We start from the raw sequence: 14198 nt of genomic DNA, 5'->3' as shown, positions 1-14198 counted from the left end.
TCTCCCCCAGGCGGCAGCAGTTAAGAAACAAGCCACTTACCACTGTCAGAAGAGTCTTCTTTTTTAGAACGCATCTTTCTTTTTCTTCCACGTTTACTCTTTTTCGTTTCTCCTCCATTTTCTCCTTCTACGCCATCGGGACCAGCACAATTATCAGCATGCCTTGCCATGGTATTCTAACAAAACAGAACCCTCTTTCATATTACTTAAAAAAAAGCAAATATCAAGACAGGAAACTTGGAAGTTTTTAGTTTCAATGAAACACAAAGAAGGGAAGTGTGAGGATGATGCAGGAGTAGGCATGAACAGCCACAATAGGGTGGCTATGAGTCGGCAACGATCCAACAAATAACAACTGACAACAATTCATAATTAAAAAACAAAGCTGCTTCTGTATCATTTATAAAGAAGTGTACATGCATTATCTCAGTCTTTTGAAAATGTGAGTGAGAGGCAAAACAGGCGGTAAACCCTGGGCACAGTGTCTCGGTGACTGCTTCATTTCCTGCCCCCAGGACACTGCCTCCGTGGAACGGGTTCTGAGTATACATTTGCTAAATAAAGGTGAAAAAAAGAAGGGCTCTCCTGAGCTCTGCTAAGCCTGGCTGTGCTGTGCTCTCCTCACCTGGGGGCTGTCTCTGTTTCTGGAGCAGAGTGAGGGAGACCAGGAGAGGCTGGCTCCTCTGAAGACCAGGGGGTATCCTCTGAGGAGGGCCCAGCAGCCCATAGACATAGGGTGCAGATGAGGATCAGACGAGCTCTGTCCACCTTTAAGGAAATGACTCAGAACACTGGAACTTAGGTAAGCAGAGGTGGGGTTCACAAGAGGCTAGTAGTCATCTAGATGGGGATGACTGGCTGGGGACTGCCCTCGCCTTTCAAGGAATCAGCGCTCTTTACCACAGAATCCCTCTGCTTGGCAGTGGAAGATCAAGAACGCAGAATGAAGAAGCATCACCAGGAGGCGAGGTGAGGAACCTTACCCGGCGTGTAAATGTTTTCCCACACTTAGAACAGACGAAGGCCGCAGGGACAAAGTTGGGGTCGTGATAGCGTTTGAAGTGCATGTCGAGGAGCTGTTTCTGGCGGAAAGTCTTGTCGCAGTGGCTGCAGGCATAAGGCTTCTCTCCGGTGTGGGTGCGTTTGTGCATGATCATGTGCCGCTCCTAAAACAAGAACCGAGGGTCCCAGATGCACGGGCACATAGGGAACAGGCCTCTCTCACCCTGGGATTTAGGCTCACCGCTGCTGGTGAGACCACAAGTTGTCCCTACCTGGGTCCATGTAGTGCATCCAGAGCTCGAGTGCAGACACGCTGCGGACTCCCACTCTACCAGCAGACCTCCCCTACCCCCCCCCAACTCAGGACTTCCATTTACACATAATTCTGAGAAAACAGTTGGTAGCTTACATAAGAGGAGGTAAGCTGTGACGAAAACTAACAATTAGCCGGAGCAGTGACAAAGCAACCGAAGACCGTGGCCTCTCATCTATTTTTCATTTAGGGACGTTCCTCCCAAACCATACAGTTTAAAAACCCATATGATGTAGCTGACATCGCTCAAATTGTAAAAAATATTGAGTGAAATTCAAAGTAATACTTTTAATTAAGAAAACAAAACCCTAACCCCACACTGCTATAAAACCCATTAGTGCATCTTGTGTTCGTTCTTACCTGTCTGCAAGCGTAATCACACTGGTCACACTTAAAGCGCTTCTCATTCTTGTGTGACTTCTGATGCTGGATGAGGGCATAGCGCTCGTGAAACACGGCATCGCAGTACCGGCATTTCTTGCCTTGTTCGATATAGGAATGCTGCTTTCGCAAGTGGACACCTGGAAGCAAAACACAAAGCCCAATCCAACTTGGGAAAACACAAACAAGCACATTAACACAGCAGTCCATGTCCTCCTGCTGCCGATGGGCCCTCGTGGCACAAAGGGTTTCAAGCTGTGCCGCTAACCTAAGGTGACCAGATTTTAACGTTGGTAAAGCGGGACACCATTGATAAGACACATATCCTGGTGAAATAGCCACATGGCAGCCGAAAACGTATACCCTAGTTTGTTGTGCATTCTTTCCAAAAATCGGGATTTTAAAATGCTACGGGATGCAAGAAAAATTATTAAAAATCGGGATTGTCCTGCCAAAAGTGGGACGTCTGGTCACCTTATGCTAACCGGAAGACCACTGGTTCAAGCCTACCGGTTGCTCTGAGGGAAAGATGAGGCCTTCTGCTCCTTTCAAAACGGACCGCCTCAGAAAGGAAAGGGGCACGTCTACTCTGTCCTAGAGTGTTGCTATGAGGCAGAAACAACTCCATGGCCACTGGTGCTGCTTTGTGAAAAAACGACTCAGGCTGCCACACAGAAAATCAATTTAAAAAGAGGAACAACCGTGGGAGACCAGTAAGATGGCTGAAACAGGGCAGGTAAGAGATGGCAGCGGTCTGAAGGGGCTGAGAGCAAGGGAGCACACGGAGCTCAAGCATAGTGGCGGAAGCCAAGTGAGGTAGGGGAAGTGGCATCAGAGGGACCCCGTGTGGACTGCCGTGATCCCAGAGGAAAACCCAGCAGCTAAGCAGCAGCGGCTCCAAGAGGCAGGCGTGCTGTCTACATACAGAGCCCAGGAGTCGGTGGGCGAGGCTGCTTCTGGTCCTCAGTTTCATAAATCTAGCCCCCAGACTCAACACCACCAACCAACCACATTTCAGTGGCCGCCACTTCATCTACTTACCCAAATCACTTTTTCGGGCTATGACAGTGTCACAGTGGGGACAGTGGAATTTGGCCACATTTTCAGTGTGCTTCTGTAAAATGTGCATCTTCATGGTACCACTCTGGGTAAACCGAGCATGACAAATATAACATTCATAAGGTTTTTCCCCTTCAAAGGAAATACAAATGAACATATTCAATGAGATGAAGACATTGTCATTTACTTGGAGGATAACTCGGGCAGATGCGCTAAGTCATAGGGAACCTTCAGGTCTCACACTTAGCCCAGTGTGTGGCTGGGGGGTGGGGGTGGGGGTGGCAGTGGGGGCTGAGGCTGGCATAGGCCACTGCTCTGCACATGCCACCTCCAGCCCCAGCTGGAAAGCCCTACAGGGCTACGAGCCACTGTGCGCTGCCCAGCTCCACTCGAGTCCTTCACATCTTGTTCCTGCAGAAGTCTGCCTTTGGGGGAGAGTCGACAGGTGGACTGTGGACCAGAGGAACAACACGTTTTTCTTTGTAGCTAAATGGAGTGAGCAATAAACTTCTGAAGGTTAAAAACTCGAGACTTGCATTTTGTTTCTTCTTTAAAAGTAATGTTTCTTCCCATTTGCATAGACTCAAGTTGAGTAATAAAACAACCCATTCTCTAGTATATAGTCAGAAGAACGAAATCAGACCTATGCTGAAGAACCATACCCCACCTTTTTGGCAGCCTTTGGTTTGGGGCCGTGCGCACGCTGGAAAGCAGCTCACGGGAGAAGTCCTACCTGAATGGGTTCTCATGTGCCTTTTGAGCTTGTAGGTGTCCCTGCTGGCGTAGCTGCACAAACTGCACTGGAACGGACGCTCACCAGTGTGAGATCGTATATGACGTTTTAACTTGCTGACCTACGGCAGGACAGCAACTTATTAATATGGACCGTCACAAAGACTGTTTTGGTGCACTGAAATCCTACAGACACCACCAACAACAGATAATGTCACGTCCACCTTACTACTTGCAACCTTAACATCTCAAATCCGTATAACCAAGGAAGGGCATAAATGCAGAAAGCTGCACAAGTGGAAAAGTAGTCATGACAAGGAATGGTTCGAGCAGAGACAGGTACATATTGTGTAGTATACCATTTCCTCTCTCTTTCTGCTTCTTTTTGCTGTGGGTGAGAACTTACAGACATTACCTAGTCCCAGGGTGTGAAAGCCCCTGCAGTTAGACAGGGAGGTGGCAAAGCCAACCGTGGAGACACAGCGAGGCTCAAATGTAATAATTCCATAATTCCGCACCGTTTGATCTCCCTTCGGACCCATCCAGTCGCCTCAGCTTTTCACATTCCTTGTTGGCTGAGGCATTTCTGCATTGTGTCTAGTCACTGTGGTTGGGGCTTGGGGTACTTGTTTGCTTTGATCTTCCATATATAAAATCCAGGATCGGTCAATCTCAGAAAGGGAAACGGGGAACCCAAGATGGGAGTTCCAGCAGGTCTCTCATGTGGTCTTCACTGGGTTTTCCAGGGCAGTCAGCTACAGCAAGCTGCACAGGAGCTGTGCCCTTCCTCTAGGGCGGGGCACCCACCCTGGCAGTGGCAGTGGAGGAGAGGGATGGAGACTGAATGGCCGCCAAGGCTGCACAAACAAGGGCAGGAGAGTGGGTGGAGAGGGGAAATAAAAAGAAGTCTTGCAGCTAGGGTTCCAGAATAGTTCCTCCCCCTGTTCTGGGGCCAGACTCCAACTCTCACCACTCCCTCTCTTTCTTTACACTAAGGGTATTCAAATGACTTGTGGAAAATGGAAGAAAAGATGATGCAATTTTTCTAGCTTTCTGAAGCACCCTCATGTTTAGTAATTCTCAATGGCTTTAGAATAATCTGCTGCCTGTTGATGGATCGGTTTCCTTTCAAATTCTGGATGAGTTAGTTTGTTTTAAATAAACCCCCTCACCTTTTCTTCTTGTCCTTTGCACTTCTTCCAGGACTTGGGAAGGCTCTGGGACCCTAACTTTATCATCACTGTCTTTTTTTTTTTTTGGATGCACATGCATTCATCACTGTCTTTTACCTCCTACTGTGGTCTTGGTCTTTCCCCCAAACCACTCATTTCAGACCTGGCTCCAAGAAGTGCTGAGTCCTCACTGATCACGGATTTGAAATTTTACAAGTGTCTCCCCGGATCCTCCAACCAAAGAAACAAAAGAAAAGCTTTTTTTGCATACTTAAATGTTGCGTAGAAAATTTCCACACGATCTTGACTGTTGCTTCAATGGGTGTTGATTACGGATCCAAGTAAAATTATACCCTTAACTACTTCAATCTGTTCTCTACTTTTATGAAGTTGCTTATTGGCCAATTATGTTGAGGTGTAATCTACACTGAAGGCTATAGTGTCAGTGACCTATTAGTAAGTGCTTCAACTTCTCTTCCATTCAGCGAAGTTGTGTCATCGACCTATCACGAGTTGTAAATGAGTCTTCCTCCAATCCTGATCCTGTAGTCTAGTTTCTCAGATTACTTAGCATGTGGAATGAATATGTACGGTGAAAGTAAACAACCGATTCACATCTTTCCCAATTTTAAACCGCACACCATCCCTTTGATCTGTTTCAACAAATGCCTCTTACTCTACATACAGGTCCTGGAATCCGAATTCTTCACAATACTATCCATAATTTATTCTGATCCAGTCAAATGCCTTTGCAGTCAATAAAATAAAGATCTTTGCAGTATTTTTTCAGTCAAGACCCCAAGATCCATCTAACATCAACGACATCCCTTGTTCCACATCCTCTTCTAGCTCAGCAGCTCCCTGTCAACGTACTGCTGCAATTGTTACGTTACCTACGGCAGAGTTGACTTGTGTGACATTGGTGCTATTGGACAGTTTCGGGAGTGTCTCATCGGTCCCCTTACTTTGGAAGGGCATGAATGTGAAACTTTCTTTTCCCGCTGTTTGGCCAGGGAGTTGCCTTCCCAGCACTGCATCCACATGTTGAAATGTTTCAATGGCTAGTTCAATTCTTGGAGCCTTTTTGTTAAAACCAATGCCTTTCATTTGATACTCTTGAATTTTCAAGTAAATATATCTGGAGTTTTGTTTTCCACTTGATTTCACCAGTTAGGATATCCATACAATGTTGAAATTGTAAGGGAAGATGATTGTTTTGTGTTCTTCCTCGTGGTATGGGGAGATTTCCAACGTTTCTAGTTAGGCTGGGTTCATTAGAGGCTTCCAGTACACATACAAAGTTCTTTACTCTCTATTTGCTGAAACCATAAAGAGTGATGAATACTGAAATTTTCTGGATATTTTTCCGCAGTTACCAGCATACTGGAAATATGGCTTTTCTTTAATTTCTCAATGTATAAATGATATATCGATTTAGGTAAAAATATACATCAATACTTCCCTAATATAGAACTATCTGGGTAGTTTATCTATTCCACTTAATAACTGCTTACTTTTTCGCATCTTATTAAATTTGGTTTGTTTATAATTTTATTCAGAATTTGTATTCCCTATGAGAATACAATAGTTTTCTTTTTTGGTAGTAACTTTATCCAGTTTTGATGACAGAGTGGCTTCAAAGAACACCTAACTTAAGCCTTCCATTTAAAAATTATTTGGCCAGATTTTGAATCATGTAGATTATCTGTCTCTTTGAAGTTTGGTAGACTTTCTCATAATATCCTATGAATCTAGTGTTCCCTTTTTAACATTAGGGTTATAGGGTGTGTTGACACAGTTCAATCTCAACAGATTACAGAAGCCGTTTTCCCCATTTGACAGGACATTCTCGACATTCTGTGTGGTAGACCTAACTCTATGGATATGTGCTGATTTGATGTGAACATAAATTGTGTATTGATTCCAGTAAATCAGTTTCATTCATGAAATCATTACTTCAGTAAGAAATAGAAATGTACCCAAAAGTTCTATAAAGTAAACATCAAAAGTAAAGGGAAACAAAGCAGCAGAGATTATCCTCTTTGACTGACCCAAGGGACCCCTACAAACCAAGTTTCTCAAAGGTTGTACAATGTTAAATATTACACATCTTATATAAACATATGGTATCATAGTTTCATTCATAAGTTGATAGTGTATAACTATGTTTTGAAATAAGATTGTTTTTGAAGAAAACGTGCAGTTTTGTTCACGTGTCAAATTGACGTGTCCACAGGCGTAATAAGTATATAAAAAGTGTTTGTAAACCTAGTACTAAAGTGTCAAGCCTTCTTCACATTCGCTTCTGTGGTGGTGGTGTGGGGTGGGGTGGGGGAAGGCGAGGGGTGTGACCTCTTTGCTCCTCTTTAGTCAATCTGGGTGCTGCAGAACCTCATTGGAATCAGGCTACTTAAGGGCGGCCCTACCAGGAGCCCACACGTACTTCTACACTGGCATAATCACACATGGAACACTTGAATGGCTTCTCATGGGTGTGTTTGTAACGACGATGCCGCACCAACTCTCCACTGGTCACAAAGGCCATGTCACAGTCTGGGCACTTGTGGGGACGAGTACCTAGAGAAAGGTGGGTGCAGGAGGAAGAACAAGAACAAGGACATAGTTAATGGCAGAGTTCCACATGGGGCCCACGCACCCACTCTGACCCAGCGGCCCTGTAACAACTCTAACTTCAGAATATTAGAAACAGGTGCCAACATGTAGTTTCTCTTCAGTACTGACCATTTGAGTCTAGATAAAAATTCAAATACAAAATTCTCCTTGGATTATGTAATTTTACAAAACAATGGCTTGGGAATATTCTGATCACGATGGATTAAAAAATCAACAGAACAAAACCAAAAACGCCCTGCAACCCTCTTTTAACCACTGAACAAGTGGCCTCCATCGGAAAGAAGGTCTCCCTGGAGCGCTGAGAGACTACTTTGGTGCCCTGTCGGGATCTTCTCCAGGTGCCTTTTGTTCTGAAGCAGGTCATCAGAACGAAGTCCACCAGGGAGGACTGACGATTACATGGAGATCACGCTGGTAGCAGACCACTCTTCAGAATACTAGGATCAGCTGTAGTTGTGGGCTTGCAATGTGTAAGGGGTGAGTAGGTATTCCTGAACTATACAATTGAAGGAAGGTTTCTCTCTGAGAACGGAATTAGGAGGAGCCACAATTTAATAACTGGAACCAGTCACCTGCAGTAATGTTTCTTTCTAGACCAGCGGTTCTCAACCTGTGGGTCTCAACCCCTTTGGGGGTCGAACAACCCTTTCACGGCAGTTGCCCGATTCATAACAGTAGCAAAATGACAGCTATAAAGTAGCAACGAAAACAATGTTATGATTGGGGTCACCACATGAGGAGCTGTATGAAAGGGCCGTGGCATGAGGAGCGCAGTGGGAGCCTCTGCTCTAGACTGGAGAGAAGCCTGGAGACCAGCACGTGATTGGAGCGTGAAGCAATTCCAAGGAACGTTTGTTTGCTTCTCTAATGACAGAAAAACAAGAACTGTTTGTGTTTACCCAGTGCTGTGCAGGGGAGAGAAACCGCCCTAGGTGGCAACTTAAGCCCATCATTAGGCAAGACTGGGATGTTGCTTGGGGCAGGAATTTCCACCCGGCTGTCTAATATGACTACCTACAGCTCTCTGCTCAAAGTCCACGCTCACCAACTCATAGTTCAATGGCCTGCCGTGGTACCGACACAGGCAAGAGCATTCCCCTTGACCGCAAGACAACTACATCTCGAAATGAGAAGGCTTATTTCTTACTACGGAATGGTGCTCTGGTATATGCACCTAACTCTTGAGACAGGGTTAATATGAATTAGTCCTGCCCAATCAGGTCTGGGTAACCTGGCAGATGAAAATTATTTTCAAGGTTGAGGCCCTACAGACAGTACTTTTGTCAAGGTACCCCCCACCCCGGGGAGGTCCTACGCTAGCCAGCTGGATCTTAGCCAGTCATATGCCCCAACCTGACACTACCAAATACACCGTATTCTCAAGTAGAGACTAGAAGATGTTGAAAAGTGGCTGAGTTACGTCAGCAAAGACTCTCCTCCTGCACAGTGTACTGCTTAAAGTCTGGAGAGCCCAGAAGAGAGACAGAGTGTGCCAGTGCACGGAAGACTTTGCTTCTCTCGGAACTCGAGACCCGAGACAGCAGGCAGCTCCTGGGATATCTGAACAGCATCATTTCAAATGTGTGTGAAGTACAAACAAATCCAGGCTGGAGTTGCCAGAATGAATTAGATAGCACTGCCTTCAACTTTCCATCCTGGGATTAGGAATTATGTATTTTCCCCAAGGTGAAACAAACAGAAAATGCTGGAGCTGCCACACATGTGGGAGACTTAACTTCTAATGGTTTCCCTCATGATGGATGGGCATTTGTTGCCTGGGACCTTTCTGGGGTCACTGTTTTAAATGCTAGCAACATGATGGTATTATCGTCAGGAAAAACATCCGATTGCTTATTGATAGTTAGGTTCCAAAAACTAGTATTATATAAAACTCAGCCTTAGGTAAAATCTCAGTGAACAAATGCTCTCTAGGCTCCAGGAGTCATTTTGGAGGTGGCCTCTTGGGGCTGGGGCTGCTCCCTGGCTTGCAGTCACTGTTCTTAGCACTTAGCTGGTGACTTCTCTACTCTCCGAACAGGGACTTCAGTATGGTGGTGTGGGTCAATTTGTGCCATTTCAAACCTCCAGGGGAGCCAACTGGGCCAGGATGTACAGTCAGGAGGGGACCGCCTTATGCTAACTCAAGAGTTGAGTTCCTGCTACACAGAAACTCCTACTTGGGACCACTGCCCCAGTCTCTGCGTGGAAAGTGACTTGCATCCTGTCTGTTCCTCTCTGTCACCTTCCTGCCACCTGGCAGCCAGGATCCAAGTGGTGCAGCAGAGAGCACTAAGTACAAATTAAGGGCCCAAGGGCCCTGGCTTTTTGTTTGCCAACTTTATTTACATGCTTGACTGGGGAGAGGGGTGGGTTGGGAAGGATCTAGGACACCAGGCTGGAGGGAGGCACTCTTACTCAAAACACAAAGGTTCTCTTCTCACCTGGACTTAAGGTGACTAAGTAGAGGTTTTTACTCTCATCTTAAAGTCAAAATGTCAGATAATGAGGTAGGCGAGTAGGTGTATTAGAGCTTAACTATCGTACATGTTTTAATTCCTTACAGAATTTTGATTACTTCTCAATAAATTTCTTGATCGCCCATAACTAAGTCCATTTGCTTAAAATAAAGATTACATCCAGCTGGAAACAGCTGGGGTTAGACATAAAATCTGGGTTTATCCTGATCTTAAACCTTTGCGATGTTGTAGGGGGTGGGCAGCATTCATCTCCTGCCCCCAACACTCGAAATCCAGCACCTGTGTGTGTGTTAAGATGGTTCCTCAGGAGGGTGACTGTTCTGAATGCCCTGCCACAAAGATGGCACTTGTGTGGTCTCTCGTCAGTGTGACTTTTCATGTGACGATCCAAATTTGAACGCCGTGGACATGTGTAACTGCAGAGTTCACATTGGAATGTCTTCTTTACACCTAGATGCAAAAATACAACAGTTACCTGGTGCAGGGTGTCAGAGATTGAGCCGATCTTAAATTTCTACAAATCTATCCTATTCGCCTTTATACTATGCCATGCCACTGGTCAATTCCTCTCTTTCTCCTCAGGCCTTTAAGAATCAGGAAGCTTTCCTTTTAGACTGGTTCCCAAATAATGATCTTTTACAAGCAACCTCTTCATACAAAACCACCTGCTTACCAGCTGGGCGGTGTGCTCTACTCCACGCGGACCAGAGATAACAGTGAGCCAGTCTTACCTTTCTTTTTAATTTTGGTTGGCTTTGGAGGCTTCATGTTACCAACCACCTTCTCAGCATTCACCTCCGACAGCAGCCCCTCCTGCTGCTCTTCCTCGAAGTCATACACAGACACGTCCACGTCTTTGCCCTCCTCTGTGTAGCGCAGTTTGCTCTTTTTGGTTTTCTTTGTTTTTTTGGCTGGTGGCTGATAGTCAGGGTCTTTCTGCCAACTTGGATCTTCCTGGGGGGGGAGCTCTCCTTGCTCAAGCGTCTCCACCTCTCCATTAGCTCCTACTTTCACCACTTGAAATCCTTCAGGTAAAGGTAAGGTGTGACATATCATAGACTCGCTTTCGGCAAGGCCCTCTTTAGATACTTCATTCTCATACGCCCCCTGAAGTTCTTCCACTGATGTGGTAGCAACAGGTACAGTTACGGGGACAGGTACTTGAACCAGTTGAAGCTCTCCTATGTTGATAGGCTGTTCTTCCATATTTACAACCTGCAAGGTTATGATCTGGGTATCGTCCACGGCGGCCTCCGTTTCTGGAGCCACTGTCCCCTCCATTACTTCAGTCTTCATCTGCAGAAGGGTGGGGTCCAGCTGTTCCATCATGACCATCTGCACACCACTGTTCACATCCTGGACCACATCCCCCCCCTCCGTCTGGTTCTGGGGTAGGTGGCACGCATCCTCCTCTTGGCCCCCTTCCCGGCGTCTCTGGTAAGTCTTCCTCTCCTTTCCTTTAATGAACGTCTCCGACTCTTCCACGATGGCTTCAACGGCCTCACCTTCCATCGCCCCTTCCTTCAGTAAGGGAGAACACAGTTACTTAAAACAGTCTGAATGGAAACATACCTTTAAATAAAAAGATCCCCAAGAATACATTAGGCACCAGTAGTTGTTAGCATTACAAGAAGACACAGAGATAGGAGGTGGGTTCTTCTGATAACAGCGGAACCACCACCTCTGAAGCAGTCTGGCCAAACCTAACCAGAACAATCTGCAACTAATTAAGTTGCTCTATCTAACTACCAATTAACAGGAAACTGTGACAGAAGATGTCAAATTACGCAACAGGGACGAAAACTCAGATGGAGGGGACACAGTAGGACTAAGTACTCAGCTTGGTTGCAAATGAACCACCAGGAGAGAAAACGGGAAGGACGGAGGTGAGCACAGCAGCTAGTGCTTCCAAACACGGCAATTCTACCACGCACAAGTCAGTCTCGCACCCAAGAACGTGCTGGACCACAAAAGTCAACAGTAATGCTGAGACAGATCTAAGACACTTCAAGCTGTAACAGCCAGACAATGCAAGGATCGATCCTCTTTGGATCCCAATTTAAACAAATGACAACAGAAATTTCAGTTCTGACCATATATGAGATAATACTGAATAATCATTAATGAGTTGAAATAAAATGTGCATTAATTGTTGCATTGGAAACTGGTGAACTGTTCCAAAAACCTTCACCTTAATCACAAAAAGTTTAAAACAATCAAAATAAAAGAGAATTGAAGCCCAGGAGTAGATGCACAGAGAGAAGAACTGTTGCAAGGGTTACAGGGGAGGGAGGAAGGGAGGGGGCGGGAGACAGGGAGGAGAGGGGGTTGGGGGAATAAACAATGCATGTGGGAGGGAGGAGGGAGCATTAGAACTGATGGTGATTACACAACTCATTTTAAAAGCCATTTAACCATGGGGGGGGGTGTTATGCTAAAATTCATATTTGATGACTGTACAACTCTTCCTTTAAAAAAAAAACCATTTTATTGGGACTCTTACAGTTCTTATACTAACCCATACATCAACTGTATCATTTGTACATATGTTGCCACCATCCTTTCTACTTGAGCCCTTGGTATCAGCTCATTGTTTTCCCTTCGTTCCTCCCTCATGAGCCCTTGATAATTTATAAATTATTATGATTTTCATATCTTACACCAACTGTTGTCTCCCTTCACCCACGTTTCTGTTTGTCCTGGGGGTGGGGTGGGGGGCAAGGTTATACGTTGATCATTGCGATCGGTTCCCCCTTGTACAACTCTTCTTAATATGACTGAAATATTGAATTGTGTGATATGCAGTTTACTTGCCAATAAAATGGTTCTTAAAAATAAATGAGAATTATTAACTAAAACCTTTAGATCTTGTGTACTTACTGTATGCATTTATAAACACCCTGTCAGAGCACGGTGTTTTTTGAAGTGGAATTCTGCCTTAGAACACATGCTCTGTCGGAGTGGTGGGTGCCCCCTTCTCTGCTTTTGGAGGGAGAATCAAAACTTGGGATTCAGATTCCAGGCTCCCAGGACCTGCACAGAACACATAGCCCAAGTTCCTCTAGCAGACCATAAACGGGACATTGAGGGCTCTCTTTCACCCCTATGACCCCTTGAATTACCCGAAAGAGGGACCATGTCTATCAAGTAGCTGTGCCCTTGAGCACTGTGCCCAACTATTACCAATGTTCTCAGCGAGGCTGACTGAAACACACACAGAAAGAAAACGAGGGAAAAGCATGCAATTTAACCGCTTCTGGCTCTTGCATCTATGCAAGTACTGAGAGTACTTGATAACATAAATAAATGGGTATGAACAACCATCTAATTCAAAGTAATAATCTAACAACACCACAAGTCTATACAATGCTAATTCAAGATTGGAGTTTAAAGTATTTTATATTCGTGGCTCAGTCTTCTCAAACAAGTTTTGCTTCTTCCACTCTCTCTACCCAGGCACCTTTCCCACGGAATCCATGCTGGCAGCCAGAGACAGGACCACCTGCGTGAAGCCTCCAGAGAGCCACAAACCTGGTCCTGAATTCTAGGACTTACTGTCTCACATAAGGAACCAGCTAGGTGCAGTGGTTTAAAATAAAACTAGGTGGTGTGAACTCATGGTGCTTCATAGATGTGGAATTGGACGGGACACTGAACACAAGACATTTAATGGCAGAGTTGGGAGTGGGGGGGGAAGGTCTGTATTCTTTAGCTAGAGTAAATGCATAAGAGAATTGGCTATGGTAAAAATTAAGAGTAGGCTTAAAACTCAGGAGAGGAGGAAGTTAAGAGTAGAAGAAAGATGTGTTAGTTGGGGCTATAGTCTAGAAGGGTATACTTCATAAACCTACATGGGGGGTTGGGATTTATGGGTTTCACGGAGAACAGGGCTTGACTTCTTGAACAAGATGTGTCACACTATTATGCATAGGGGGCAAACACATGTAACAATCGGCTGGCTTTCAAAACCCCCTGTGCCCAAGCCCAGGACGACCTGTTTGATTCCTGTCTGGCCGCTCTCTGTCCTTTCACAGGAAACATGGTCATCGGCAGGCACAGTCTTCTCTGCAACCCAACTCACCCTCAACCCCACAGAACAAGAGAGGTTTGGTGGCCATTGCCCTTCTATTTTTCTTCCTTTTTTGCTTGTCATTTTATTGGGGGCTCGTACAACTCTTATCACAATCCATCCATACACCCATTGTGTCAAGCACATATGTACATTTGTTGCCATCATCATTCTCAACACATTTTCCTTTTACTTGAGCCCTTGGTATCAGCTCATTCCCCTCGCCTCCGGAACCCTTGCAATCAGCTCATTCCCACCCCTCTTCCTCCCCCTCCTTCCCGAACCCTTGATAATTTATATATTTTTTTCATGTCTTACACTGTCTGATGTCTCCCTTCACCCACTTTTCTGTTGTCCAT

At 45.3% G+C, this 14198-nt stretch overlaps 1 protein-coding gene across 2 annotated transcripts in view; it reads right to left on the bottom strand.

Annotated features, from left to right (window-relative positions):
- CTCF (CCCTC-binding factor) overlaps positions 1 to 14198 on the bottom strand; it is a 45450-nt gene that overhangs the window by 7711 nt on the left and 23541 nt on the right. For both annotated transcript variants that reach the window (XM_004704607.3, XM_045293615.1), the window contains exons 2-9: positions 10502 to 11291; positions 10050 to 10220; positions 7103 to 7236; positions 3489 to 3609; positions 2738 to 2887; positions 1676 to 1836; positions 984 to 1166; positions 41 to 176 (exon numbers count right to left, since the gene is read on the bottom strand). In XM_004704607.3, the coding sequence (XP_004704664.1) occupies positions 41 to 176; positions 984 to 1166; positions 1676 to 1836; positions 2738 to 2887; positions 3489 to 3609; positions 7103 to 7236; positions 10050 to 10220; positions 10502 to 11282 (1837 nt within the window). In that variant the 5' untranslated portion in view covers positions 11283 to 11291. The remainder of the gene's footprint in view (positions 1 to 40; positions 177 to 983; positions 1167 to 1675; positions 1837 to 2737; positions 2888 to 3488; positions 3610 to 7102; positions 7237 to 10049; positions 10221 to 10501; positions 11292 to 14198) is intronic.

This window comes from Echinops telfairi, unplaced genomic scaffold, assembly GCF_000313985.2.
Source record: "Echinops telfairi isolate 266 unplaced genomic scaffold, ASM31398v2 ScPeMD7_2291;HRSCAF=2852, whole genome shotgun sequence".
NCBI lineage: Eukaryota > Metazoa > Chordata > Mammalia > Afrosoricida > Tenrecidae > Echinops > Echinops telfairi.
Note: the sequence above shows the minus strand (reverse complement) of the source record. Positions and strands in the feature narration are given on the sequence as shown.